Source organism: Panulirus ornatus, chromosome 15 (assembly GCF_036320965.1).
Source record: "Panulirus ornatus isolate Po-2019 chromosome 15, ASM3632096v1, whole genome shotgun sequence".
Lineage (NCBI taxonomy): Eukaryota > Metazoa > Arthropoda > Malacostraca > Decapoda > Palinuridae > Panulirus > Panulirus ornatus.
Window position 1 is genome coordinate 24,981,903 of NC_092238.1, and position 14,590 is coordinate 24,996,492.

The 14,590-nt window shown below is 45.8% G+C and overlaps 1 protein-coding gene across 6 annotated transcripts in view; it reads right to left on the reverse strand.

Moving 5' to 3' along the window:
• The window catches only part of Myo10A (Myosin 10A), a 230,012-nt gene that overhangs the window by 153,846 nt on the left and 61,576 nt on the right, over positions 1-14,590 (reverse strand). For 3 of the 6 annotated variants that reach the window (XM_071670624.1, XM_071670622.1, XM_071670623.1), the window contains one exon: positions 11,904-11,995. In XM_071670624.1, the coding sequence (XP_071526725.1) occupies positions 11,904-11,918 (15 nt within the window). In that variant the 5' untranslated portion in view covers positions 11,919-11,995. Of the gene's footprint in view, positions 1-2,360; positions 2,871-11,903; positions 11,996-14,590 lie in introns of those variants that run through there. The other 3 variants (XM_071670627.1, XM_071670626.1, XM_071670625.1) reach the window with 2 other exon arrangements.

Here is a 14,590-nt window from a genome sequence, read left to right on the forward strand (position 1 = left end):
GTGGCCCCGGGCCTGAGAAGCGCATGGCATGCGGGTGTGTTGTTGTTCTGCCTGGGGAAAGAATTCCTGTCGGTAACAGGTGAGGGAGCCACGTCGGCCATGTTACCGGAAGCTGGTACAGGAATGTCGACTATGACAATTTGTCGTGAGTTCCCCACACAGCCGGTGTTCTCGTGAGAACACCATCACACTAAGGGATGCTTACCCTGCTACCACGCATCTCATTCCTCATGTACCCTATAAGACTGCTCTATGAATGAAGTCATCATCTACATGTAACTTTTATCATTTCACACAACACACATAAGCCTTAAAGATGCAGTAAATTCATAAAAAGGAGTCCTGAGGTTGCATAATCAATTTACACACACGCACACATTTTTGTACATATACGTATATATGAGGCTCTTGCAGGGATACAGGAGATGGCCACGTCCACTGTGAAGGATCTCAGGTTAAAACATGTGGTGAGCGCACTACAGATGAACAGTGTTCCGTGTTTTCAATATGGAAGTTGCATCTTGGATATGAGAGGGTATTGTGACATGCTGAATCGGTTTGCAATGCTGTAATAATGGGTGGTGTTCAAAACGCAGACGAGAAAGTATAACTCGTACATGTCTAGGGAGTTTAGTTTAGATTGCTATATGTCTGGTGGAATGGTGTTTAGTGCTTACTGGGTTATTCTTTGGTGTATATGTGCTCTTCATGTATTGCAGGCGCAGGTCGGATTTGCTAGTATAAGCTATTGAAATATGAAGGTTTTTCTTTTTACTTGGGGAGGTTGGCGGCTGGCTAAGGGGTAATTTCGACAACAAGGGCCGAGCGTCGCTACAAAGAACTAAATGCCAAGTATGCTAAGGTGAGACTGTATTGGTATTACTTTTGTTATAATGGTATTTGTTATAGGCTACATATGAAAGGACTTTCAAACTGTGGTCTACGACAGGTGATGGGAGGTCATGTAAGAAGAGACTGAAAACGGTTGGAGAAATATATCTTTCTTGAGGAACTCTATGGTAACGCCCGAGAGTTTCTGATTTGTCACAGTAAGCATGGAACACGGGTAAATGATAGTCAAAAATTTCATAATGGAAATGATGTATGTGTCAGAGTAAACGGTAGTAGGAGTCACCTGCAACAAATAAGGAAGAACACCAGTGTTGTTCCACGTCACAGTCGAAGTTGATTGCTCCTGTGGATGGGGTAATACGGGAGGTAATGGTCAGGTGAACAATAGTGGAAAGGAATGGAAGACATGAAAGATGCCTTACGAAAGGGAAGAAGTTCTCTCTGTTGTACGACGAACCTGACAGACTTGTATGGTATTTCTGATATCCTCTGCGGAGCCAGGAGGTTGAGTGTAAAGCAGTCGAGGACAAGGTTGGTATTTGTGGAAGAAGTTATTTCCAGTTTATTGTCAGGCTGGTAATAATAGCTGGAAGTTTTGAGGGAGTTTCGGTGTATGTGAGTGATGGTTCATGTGGAGGACAATGGGAAACCAGAAGCTGAGAATATGGTTATGCAAGGAGGGGAGAAACAAACCTGGCAGATGTTCCTCCCTGAGAGCCTTGGTGAATGTACAGCAGTGTGGGTGGTACAAGACACCTGGACGTCAGATGCTGACCTGCATCTTCAATATCAATGCGAAATCTTAGATTTTCCCAGATAAGAACAGATAAAACATGACAACAGGTGATATGAGTAATATACACACAACAGTAGGAATCAAAATATTAAAATATAGTTCTGAGGAACGTTTGTGTTGCGAGAAAGACATGATGACGGGGATCCTTGCGAAAGTGTGGGATATGTGTGAGGCTGCAGGAACACGTGTACAGAGGTATGGTGGAATAGGTCAGGTAGGAGAGGTGAGCCGTGTAAGACAGGCAGCATTCTGTGGGCAAGCTGTCTGGGGCCTTTCACAAGATTCGATGGAATGACCGTCGAACGTGCTGTTGTAGTGTCGAGCGTATGTAAAGTGTCGACTGTGTGCACACCGTCGAGCACGTGTTGTGTCGAGTGTGGGTACCGTTCGAACGTGTTTTAGTCGAATGTGTGTACACTGTCGAGTGTGTGCTCCGTCTAGCGTGTGTATTGTAGAATGCGTGTATACCATCGAGTGTGTGTGTACAGATAAGCATATGCAGTGCCGAGCGTGTGTACACCGTCGGGCGTGTGTGGTGTAGAGTGTGTGTTCCATCGGGCATGTGCGTTACTGTCGAGCATTTGCGCTAGGAGCAACCTGCAGGCCAGCATAGAGACCAAAGTTCTAGATATGGTTACACAGTTTTGTTTGTGTGTACAGGAGGAGGAGAATGGCTCAGTCTCGGACTAACAAGAGACAATATAGAACGTACAGCGTTGAGGGAGGCGGAGGGTCGTCTGGTTCTGACTGGTGGGCGTGGGTGGACGAGGCGGGGCAGAGAAAGGCGGCCCATGCTGTGTGCCCTAGCCACGCCCTCGCCCACCTGCCGCCCACGTGCCCTTGAGGCCCTGGAAGAGGCGACGACGGCTGAAGGGCCCGCGGGGGTAACTTCAGCGGAGCACTGGAGGGTCACCACGCCCCCACCTCGCCGGGTCATCATGGAGGCCTCCACTGAGCGGTGTCTGCTTCGTCGGGGCGGCTTGTTGGGGGCGCCCAGGGTGGCACTCGGAGAGCGAGGGTGCCGCCAGCCCTCGGTGCTCGGGGAGCGATGCCTGCCGGCACGAACCCCGAGACGAGGACGAGGAGCGAGACCTGGTAGTGGCACCAGGCCAGGAGGACACCCCCGAGGACATGGTGGCTGAGGAGTAGGAGGCTGCGTCGAACTGCGCCTGTCGTCCGGCCGTAGCCTCCAAGTAGCAAGAGAAGAGCTCGGCCGGCACTGTCGACCCGGGGTTGTTGACCGTCAGTACTCGCGGCTCGTCCACCTGCCCCTCTAGCTCCTGCCACCCTCGTCGGAAGGACAAGCCGAAGGAGCGCGTGGTGAGGCTGGTGGTGGCCGTGTTGGGGCTCCAGTAGTAAGTGGTAGAGGCGCGGCGGAGTGTGGCCAACGCTGGCAGCTCGGCCAGCACCCAGGGCCAGTCCCCGTCCTCGCCTCCACACAGACACGACATGTTCTTGTGACGTCAGGCTCCAGGGCGGCACCACCTGCGCCTCACACGGGTTTTGGATTTCCGTACACTTGTTACACGTCTCCACATCTGCCACTCATCACAGTCCCTGTACCTTTAAACCTCGCCATTTTCTCTTGGTTATGGTCAAAGGTTACGACTGATCCCCTCCACTTCACTGTAATGACCGATCCATTACACTATTACACTGCCGGAGTCACACTAACAGTGACATGAGAGACAGGCATGGAATATATAGTGAATCACCTGCCTCACTTACGATGCTTGAGCACGTGGTGCCAGGAACATACGAGGAAATGATACGTCAATTGTGCTTGATGTCTAAGTTGGTGTGTGTGTGTGTGTGTGTGTGTGTGTGTGTGTGTGTGTGTGTGTGAGGAGAGTCCCCAGCAAGTCTTATCACGAACCAGTAACTGAAATTATTCACTTCGACCCGACTGTACTACCGTCCTCTCTTAACCTCTAATTTCAACTCAAAACCCATCCTTCCCCTACCACAACCATCCATCCCTCCCCTACCACAACCACTCATCCTTCCCCTACCGCAACCATCCATCCTTCCCCTACCACAACCACTCATCCTTCCCCTACCGCAACCATCCATCCTTCCCCTACCACAACCACTCATCCCTCCCCTACCGCAACCACCCATCCCCCCCTACCACAACCACTCATCCTTCCCTTACCACAACCACCCATCCTTCCCTTACTACAACCACTCATCCTTCCCCTACCACAACCACCCTACTACAACCACGCAGCTTATACGTAAGAATCTGAAACGTGTGGCGCCGGACGTACATAATCATGATCGGGAAAAAAAAAAACATTAAAACGCTATATGACTCTCCCACCCTGGCCTGGGGTGTGAGGACAGTGTTCGGGAGGTGAAAAACACTGCCTGACACCCTGACCAAGATACCTGGGATCTATTGACACATGTGAACACTGACCAGGATAGTACCACACATGGCACGATACATGTGTTTGGGGAAGACCTGTATGTGTGAACAAGTAACATGCATCATCTTTTGCCCCGCTGGTGAAGAGACAATTGAAAATAAGGTCCAACTCGGTGCGTCACCCACGTCATCACCCTCCTTTACACTCAAGCCCCGCGGGGGACGTCATGCCCCACGGAGGATGTTATGTCCCGCGGGGGACGTCATGCCCCACGGAGGATGTTATGCCCCGCGGGGGACGACATGCCCCGCGGGGACATCATACCCCACAAAGGACATCTTCTCCTACCTGCCTTAAGACGGGCGTGATATTCCTCGAGTCCAACTTTGTTCCTTTGATCATCTTCCCACACCTCCCGTCCTTATAGGTCTCCTGCTGACCTCTGACCCACCAGGTAAAACCCTAGCTTGCCCACAGCCCCACACACCCCCCTCCCATGGCCTGTGTACCCTCTCCCCTGGCCAGTGTCGTCCGTCTCCCCTGGTCCGTGTCGCTCCTCTCCCCTGGCCCGTTACTGGCCAACAACAGGACCACCTGACCATAACCTGCATCTTGGAATCAATAGCACTGTGGTCCATCTTAATCTTCCGTTGGCAATCAAAGAATCTGTACTCCTCGTTTTCTATAATCTTTCTCTCGTCGGCTGGTAATTTCCTCTCTCTCTCTCTCTCTCTCTCTCTCTCTCTCTCTCTCTCTCTCTCTCTCTCTCTCTCTCTCTCTCTCTCTCTCCTACCAGCAAACCATCGGTCAGGCGTAATTTACGCTCCGATACTCCAAATGACGGAGGCGACTTGCGGCCCTGCGGTCCCCGGGGGCGGAGCGGAGCGGCTGAGGCCTCCTGCGGCGACGGTACCAGCCGCGTGCTATACCGGATGTGGCGGCTTACCCCAGGCACTGGGACACCAGGCTCAACCCGCTTACCTCATGACACACACACACACGAGTGTACAACTCCCTCCCGGTAAAGTACATCCAATTGAAAAAAAATACATATTTAATCACAGAGGCTGGGTCACATTGTACCATGACCGGCACATAGATAATGGTCCAGACATGACCTCCCTAATTGTCCTCAGAGAATGTGTGGTCGTGACCTCGGTTAAACCACTGGTGATGGTGTCTCAAGTTCCCTCAAATAAGGAAATGTTCGTACACAGCGGAGGGAGCCAACATAATGCTGTGCCACTATCTAAAACATGATACACAAGTAGCAGTGAATTATGGATTAGTGCCCCTTATGAACAGAACCTACAAATATTTAATTAAATATGAGCAAGTAGACATATGAGGGACTGACTGACACGAGCTACTATTTGAGCTACTTAAATGTTAAAGAACTATCGATTCAAAGAGGAAAGATCCTGTGTGACGAATCTATTGGAGTGTCATGAACCAGGGAGGGATCTGCAAAAGAAAACGGTTGGTTGGCTGGATTGTATATTTTTGTACTGCCGGAAGGACCTTTTGATCCTGTCTCCCCTACAAGGGAGACCGGTGATGAAGCTAAATATCCAAGCTGAGGTCAGAGGAAAGCAGCTCAAATGGACTGGCAGCTATCTGACTGGGCGGCAACACAGAACACAGTCAGGAGAGCCTACTTAAGCTGGGCTGGAGTTACGTGAGGGATCCCTCGGGGTTAAGTGCTGGGGCCATTACTGATTCATCCAAATGATTTGACAAACAAAGCAGAGTCGTGCCAAGTATGTTTGCTGATAAAATGTAAAGAAAAATAAAAAAGGAAAGGAAACGGAAGGGTGATACTGCAAAATGACGTAAACAAGATGCAGTAGCGGTCGGATAAATAGCTTATGAAATTCAACCTTGGGAAAAAAAAGTAAAGTCATGAAGATTGGGAAGGGTTTAAAGAGCCTAGACGGTGGAAATAATCAGCAAGAAACATGTTGTGAGAGGGAGACAGATGACACTACGCTGATCTTGTCACCAAGGCACGACAGGGAATCATAAGGGAGCTAAACCACATTCCAGTCAGCGCAGAATCACCGTCAAGTGTACGGAAACTGAGATGTTGAGGATGATACATCAGACATACGTTCGCCCGCAGCTGAAATATATGCGGCAACACCCTGGTTCCCTGAGATGAAACGCCACACACAACTTCTGGAAAGGGTCGAAAGGAGTGTAACAAGAATGGCACCACGACTAAATGGTAGCGACTCACGAAGACAGGAGTGGAAAACCTGTAGTCGGGTCAACATAGAAGAAAAATGAATAATAGAGAGACAACAACAACCGGGTCAATTTCTATGGCCTAGACTCCCTTACCCACTTCCTGTCACTCCTCAAGACACACACAAGCAAACATACCCACACACACACACACACACACACACACACACACACACACACGGACAAAGAGAAAGCCTGAAGACTGATCTCCCAGACTATTACAACCAAATCATCCTAACTCGCTAATTAGCCTCATGAAAAAACGACAGGTAAAATAATTGGTTACGGCGAGTGGGAAACAGAGAGAGAGAGAGAGAGAGAGAGAGAGAGAGAGAGAGAGAGAGAGAGAGAGAGAGAAATAAGCTATCCAGTGCTGGGTACTGGGAGTTTATCAAAGCTGAGGAAGCGACGCTAAACCTGCCAAAGTTTTAGGAAGTTGTGGCAGTTTGTTCACCACTTAAGGTAAATGTGCTTGTTAACTTTCACTCTGGGTGGTTGTGGTTATGAGTTGTCATTACGACAGTGCTTGTTTGCCTGCAATGTGGAATAGCTAGCTATGCCTATCAGCTTGCGATGAAGGATAGTTAGCTGTGTTGTGTTTGTTAGCTTTCAAACCCAATACCCTATCCCTGTCTAACCCCACCTATCCTGTATTTCTCCCATTCTATCAGTTAATCTACCCATCTATTCTAGACAAGGCCGTTAAATGAGTATGGCAGTGACTTAAATACCGTCAGCAGACTGCTAGGGAGCAGCACCATAAATATGATTGTGCAAATGAATAAATGAATGAAAATATCAGCAATGAATATTTTGTGGACGTGAATGGATCACACATCTGGATATCGGTCGACCAGAGGCAGGAATAAGAGGAATTATCATCGCCCAAGACCAGCAACATGGGTCTGCCCACAGCTTATCGCCCACATCAACCACACTTTCCATGCTTAACCCTATGAAATCATCGACCAATGACGGAACAAAACCACAACTTAAAATATAATTCTTGAAAAGGCAGTTAAAAGTTAGGCTATCAAAGCAAGCAAGAGAGAGAGAGAGAGAGAGAGAGAGAGAGAGAGAGAGAGAGAGAGAGAGAGAGAGAGAGAGAGAGAGAGAGAGAGAATTTAATCGTAAAGTAGTTCGGCCTGACACAAATGACTCTAGCGGTACGCTGACCTATAGTAGAAGCCTGGAGGGTGGGTGGTTACAGCACGGCATCATTAGTACTGTGTTGTCATGAGACAGATGCCAGGCTCCCGTGCTCCGCTCCTCTATCTTATGATAGATGTTATACCCGTCCTGAGAAAGATGTCTGGCTCCTATACTAGGTTCATCTGTCCAGTGCAAGAAGTTTGGTTCCTCGTTCTAAGTCTACGGAAGATGTCTGGCTCAAATGTTACAATTTCGTCTCAGATGTAAGGATCCTATGTTACGGCCTCGTCCTAAGCTATATCCTGTTCGACCTGAGTTCACTGAATACTGTCACAGTACAGCAGCTCAGAAAACATCTATAATCGCACACTAGTCACGACCCTCGACCAAGACGATACGACCCTCGAGCACGACGGTACGACAACAGAGAACGACCGTCAATGTTCACACCATCTTATCAAAGAGTCGTAAATTCGTGCTCAAGGGTCGTACCATCGTGCACATGATAAGATAATCATCATATTGATGTAATTACACTCATACTATCATGAGACGGATACGTCATGAAGATAATTACTTTCTGTTTTTACTATAGTAAAACAATTACTATAACATGTTCAATGTAATAGATAAATTAGTTACATTGCAGTTACTGTCTAATGATGGTGACTGTCACCCGTCAGTCAGTTACAAGACAGTTACAAGGATGACTTTTCTCACAGTTGGAATGCTAGAATACTCCTCACAGTACGCGACTTGAGTGCCTCAGAAAGTGCTTTCTTTACCAAAAACATTTTAATATCTTTTGGTCTTTTCGACTAAAATGCACCGACATTCTCACAATAAGATTCGTAGTTTCTAATCACTGTATTCATTTTTTCTAAGTGGGAGAGTTAATGCTTTTGCCAAAGAGTTGCTTCAAGACGATCCAGTTCACACTCACTGCACTACACATCCGTGGGAACCGAAAGTTACGGGATGTCCGGGAGATTAACGATGGGAACCCATAGTTCCAGTCTACTCAGCACACTCTCAATACGAGAACAGGAGATGCCGAAAGGTTTTCCAGTGAAGAGATACAAGGACACATACAACATATACCCCTACAGTCCCGGAGCCGACGCAATACTGCCTCCCGTCCTCACTTCCGACTCGTGAATGAAGTCACGAACAGGTCCAGGCCACGCCTACTACCCCAACGTTGCCGGTTAGTCTTTATATTCAGCTATGGTGAACTCACCGCTCAACGAATTTCTGAATTCTTGCTGTGAATAATATTATGAATTTATGATTCCCTGGTGGGCGAGGCTCACAGTGAGAGGGAAGAGGTTGCAACCTTTACAACACATTGCTGTAAACCTGCACGAGATATATGCGGTACTTTCAATTTCTCTTTATATATACTTTAGCGAAAAACTCTAGTGTTTGCATTCAAATACAAATGACCACATTACCACGGGAAAGTGATTTTTATCTACAAAATGGAAAATTCAGAAAAAAAATCTGTAGGTTATCCAGTTTAACTGATTTATTATTATCATAAGACAAACTTAAAAAAATTTGTGCCAATAATCTAGTAAGTTTCTAATGAGAACCCTTTCTAAAGTCATGAAAATCTAAAATCTAAAAACGGGAAAACAATTAAATTTCAAATATACAATACATAAAAAAAGAAATCATTTCTGTAGGAAACAAATATGACAAGATACAGTATTAACAAAGTAGTTACAAAAGTAAAATTCAAGCAAAAATTCAAAAGAAATACTATATACGAAAAAAAAAAAATGTTCGATGGATGACTATAAGCTATCCACATGAAAGGATATATCACCTACTATACGACTAGGTGAGTGCGTGTGACTGTATGACTAAGAGAGTGTGTGTTACCGTGTGACCAAGAGTGCGTGTGACTGTGTGACCAAGTGAGTGCGTGTTACTGTGCGACCAGGTGAGTGCGGAGGACTAGAGGAGTGTGTGAAAGATACGGGCATACAGTAATTTCGTTCCGAACAAGTTAACACACACACAGACCACAAACTTGTCCTCATTTTATACATAGCAGCTAATGACACGACACGGGCAAAAACAGGGCCCAGTCGAGGTCATCTCGGGTGAAAGGATACAGGAATGTAGTACACAGATGACAGCTCCCCAGGTGTACGTCAACCTGACTGACACAGGTGTAAGGGGTACGGGGAAAGACGATTTAGATTAACACACTCACGTCACACACTTCACGAACTTCAGCAGCCTACATCAACAAACTCACGCTATACACCACACGAACTTTTCTACATCAACACACTCACGTCACACACAACAGAGACCACAGCCGCGGCTTCACATATCAAGTAGGTCTAACTATGGGATCCTGGGGCCACACACAACTTGGGACAACCCAAGACTTATGGTCAGGCTGCAACAGACGAAAATATGTGGCGCAACAGACGACCAGGGAATGTTATATTGTGGTTCAGAGTGGCTGGACCGGTGTGTGTGTGTGTGTGTGTGTGTGTGTGTGTGTGTGTACGTGTGTGTGTGTGTGTGTGTGTGTGTGTGTGTGTGTGTGTGTGTGTGTGTGTGTGTGTGTATGTGTGTGTGTGTCAAGAGGAGGTGGAGTGGGAGGTCGTGCTGGGTCAAAGAACACAGGCTGATGCAGGTAGAAGGTGAGGGAGTGGGGGGAGGGCTGGTGTTGGCTGCTCCTGGTGGTCGGCAAGAGAACTAAAATGGAAATAATTTCAGGATATAAAGCAACATGTCTGCACCTCTGCATATCCAAGTAATAAGTCCAACTATGCAACACGAAGTAATTAAGTCTCCACCTCAGCAACTCTCCAGCTATGCAACATAAACACTGTAATTCCTCACCAGTACATCAACATGCATGCAATAATGCGAACACATTCATCAACAAGTGCTTCCAGTACACTGGTGTAGCCATACAGTGCCAAAGTACATATAAAAAAAAAATCTATATATCATAACATGGTAATTCCATTTGCAATATTAAAAAGTCAAACTTCCGCTAGTCGCGTGACGGCGTCACCTGGACACAGCTGAAGTTCCGTCACGATATCCATTCGGCGTCACGGAAACCAGTCATACAAACTTCTTTCAAAAAGTAACACGTTCTTACAAACAAGACACGAGAAGCAAGTGAGGGTCCGCCATTTCAGGACGAGAGTCTGCTGTTGTGACGTGCACAGCTGTGTAACGGAGGGTCGCGAGGAACACTGTGATGTCAAATACTGTGAAAAATTACTTTACGTCGAAGAGGTCCGGTCACGAACAAAAGTCCCCATCGCGGCCAAGCCATAAATCAAATACTGGTAAGAAAAAAGTCTAAAAAGACAAAAGTGAAAACGAGGAAAAATCCACTAACACGTTTGGAGAATCTGTTTCTTGAAAAGGAAGTTTGTAGCTAATACTAAAGACATGACAATATATATCCTTTTTGTTCTATACAGAGATCGACTAGGCACGGCAAAAACATGCCCCGATCATGGCCATCTCGGGTGAGGAAAAAGAGACTAACAGAAAACGATCGAAAAATCAACCAAGGATTCTTATGCATTTGCAGGGCTGACTCTTACAGATAGTAAGGTTACACAAGAAACGGAATATTGAAAGAATGTATAGAATTCCACTGCATCCCATGTGTTCCAATAGTCTTCATACTTATAAACTGCAACATGTAATCATACGGCAGCCTGACAATCATCTGAACATGAAAAAATAAATGAAATTTCAAAAAACTTAAACGAAAAATAATAACAATAATAATGATGATACATGGATTCCATTATTTCAGAACGGAAAAGTGAAAATTTTTATCGAATATTGAATCTACTTTATCAAAACAATATGAGAAAAGATAAGGGTCCACTACACTGGCGATTCATCTTCTGCAGAAAAGGAAATGATGAGAAACTTCTTGGTCACCTTCATGGGAACAAAAGAAGACGGAGAGACATCAAAGATATGGGAAATCTGACAGAAAAATGCTTTAAAAAACATACGATGTATTATGCACTTTGGCTCTTGGGTCGAGATAACCATAAAAAAATACGTAAACATTTCAAAATGATACCAGAGCTGAGAAAAATATTTCATGTGTTATCAGTTAAAAAAAAATCAACCAATAATCACGGACAAAATACCCGGCAACAAGCCTCAAATTGGTATGAATGCCTCAATATGTCGCCGCAGTATTTAAATCAAAATAGAACCCCCTCTCATTTGCCCCATCCAATTTACGTTTTCTCTAGAACACAACGATTTCAGAATCCCATTTTCTTTCATTTACTCCTATGCACGGAATACCACATTAATATATCTTAACAAGTATAACGATAATATTACTAAATGAAATATTAATAACAATGATTATATCACAATGAACAAGACAAAAAATATCTATGACAGATTAAGAGGAAATACAAATGAACAGTTACGACACAAGGATAAACCACAGAGTAACTTACCTTCTCGTACTCCATGTTTGGTGTGGGGGTGGAGGTCAGGTCAGGGCTTGACGAGGAGGTCACAGGAGGTCAGCGCCACCCCATCACGCTCTCTGGAAACAAATTCACATGGATTAGGGCTCCAGTAAGGCAAGCATGTCCAGTGGTCAGGTATCTAACCATTATCTCCACTTGAAGATGTTCTATTGATTAATGCCATCAATAATACCTATCATATTGTAATCAAATATCACTAATTTTACTATAACACTACTTGTATTATCACTACTACTACTACTACTACTAATTATAATAATAATAATAATAATAATAATAATAATAATAATAGTAATAATAATAACAATAATAATGCGTAGCACAACAAACGTCTTCCCATACAACCTGGGAAGCCAGAGAAAGAAACAGAAAGGTTTAATCTACAACACTTGTACAACCACTGTTCTACCTGACTCTCACAACCATACTGAAAATAATCTGTGGTACTCAAAATTACAACATACAATATTCAGCACGATATACCTAGAGAGCTACACACACACACACACACACACACACACACCGTTAATGACCATAAGACAGCACGGGCTAGCATGGGGTGGGACCCGCATGGGGTCGAATCTTGGGTGTGGCAGTCGGTTGGTGTGTGTGTGTGTGTGTGTGTGTGTGTGTGTGTGTGTGTGTGTGTGTGTGTGTGTGTGAGTAAAGACATGGTACCCATACACGGTTAAGAGGCGGGCAACACGAGTGCAAAAGTCTCTCCCGTCACACACAAGTAGTCATTATAAACAGTCATCAGTAATAATAATCAGAGAACGAGAATGGTAAGCAGAGTGGCACATGGCCCCCAGCCCCGTGCCACAGCATCGAACACCAGACGACCCAGACAGCTGCACCTGCTTGTGAGGGCAGACGCTCATGAGAACCCTAGCAATCATCGTCACTAATTGTCTTCCTCAAGAAGACCATAACTATATGATTACCTGATATCTATCATTCATACCAGAGCGGCGACACACCTTCGACAACTGCATCAGTATTACCAATGAATTATGGTTACGAAGCCTTGATGAAATATTTTTTGGAGATCATTTTTCTTGTTATCAAATCTCTAAGTCTATAATTCCCGTCACGTTAAAGCATTAACAAACATCAAGAATTCTCATCCGGTGTTTACAAATGTTTTCAACGTAAATATTTGGTATATAATGTCTAGTTCAACGGCCGTTACGCTTCGCAAACATATTTAGAATCTATGAGTATGAGCAGCTGCTGCCAGCGTCAACAATGCAGACGTTAGATCTATCATGAATGTCGAGTATTATTTTCTTCTCTTCAGTATCAAATGTGTTGTTGATTCAATGTATCTCAAAACTTATTTACGTGACGACACTCAAAATGACAACAGAGAAGTTGAGAGTATAAAGGGGAAGAGCCTCGATCCTCCTATGGTTGCAGCAAACAGCAGACTATAGGGCTTTCCGCCTCTGTGGATTTAGATTGTGTTCAGCTCCAGTCAGCGAGACCCTAAACAGGTTCACGCCCGGCCCCGCGGCACAGGGGCGGATCCAACACAACCGCCTCCAGACGTGAGGCGCAGCTGTACGGTCCTCCGGGCCAGACTTATTGAAGACTCCAGGGGCTTTTCTGTCCACAGGAAGTCGTCGAGAAAGTTTTCTTCGCTGATGATATTTGACGTGGAGAGAGAGAGAGAGAGAGAGAGAGAGAGAGAGAGAGAGAGAGAGAGAGAGAGAGAGAGAGAGAGAGAGAATAGTCACACACACACACACACACACACACACACACACACACACACCTCGGACCGCCATTCAATCGTGAAAGTGCCTCATGTAACACCACAACCTCGTTTAAGTATACAAACACAAAACTCACTACAACGCATCTTGTACTGCGAACTTCTTGTGATGGGGATCCTGTACCACCAGAACCCCGATGTAATGACTTTCATCCCATTACAACCCCGTTACTGTACCATGTGTTCCACACCACAGGTACAATGAGATTATTGTTCACCAAAATCCCGTTACTCAATATTCTATCGGTAAAGACCCGTTATAGTGCTCGTCGTCCAACGAGAACCCTCTCATCGCGTCTCTTTAATGCACCTTAACCCTGTTATAGCGTCCCCTGTAACCCCAGATCCCCTTAATGGCGTTCCAAATACAACCACAACTAAACAGAACTTTGCTTCACAACCTCAATATAGTGGCCATCTTGGAACCTGAATTCCTTTTTCTTTCATATGTTAGTGTCAATGAGAGCAAAGTGAGGAGGTGTGGCCGTGTACAGAGATCGGAGGACGCGAGACATGTCTGATGAAGAATCTGAACTGGATCGAGATGGACTGAGGGCGTCTACAGTGCACCTGACGGAGGAGGAAGAGGAGTTCTGAAGGGAGATGAACAACAAAAGGAGCACGAGGAGAGGAACGATTGAAGAACAACTGGGAGGCAGGCGACGAACGGGAGACAAGCGACGAACGGGAGACAAGCGACGAACGGGAGACAAGCGACGAACGGGAGACAAGCGACGAACGGGAGACAAGCGACGAACGGGAGACAAGCGACGAACGGGAGACAAGCGACGGACGAGAGGCAGGCGACGAACGGGAGACAAGCGACGAACGGGAGACAAGCGACGAACGGGAGGCAGGCGACGAACGGGAGACA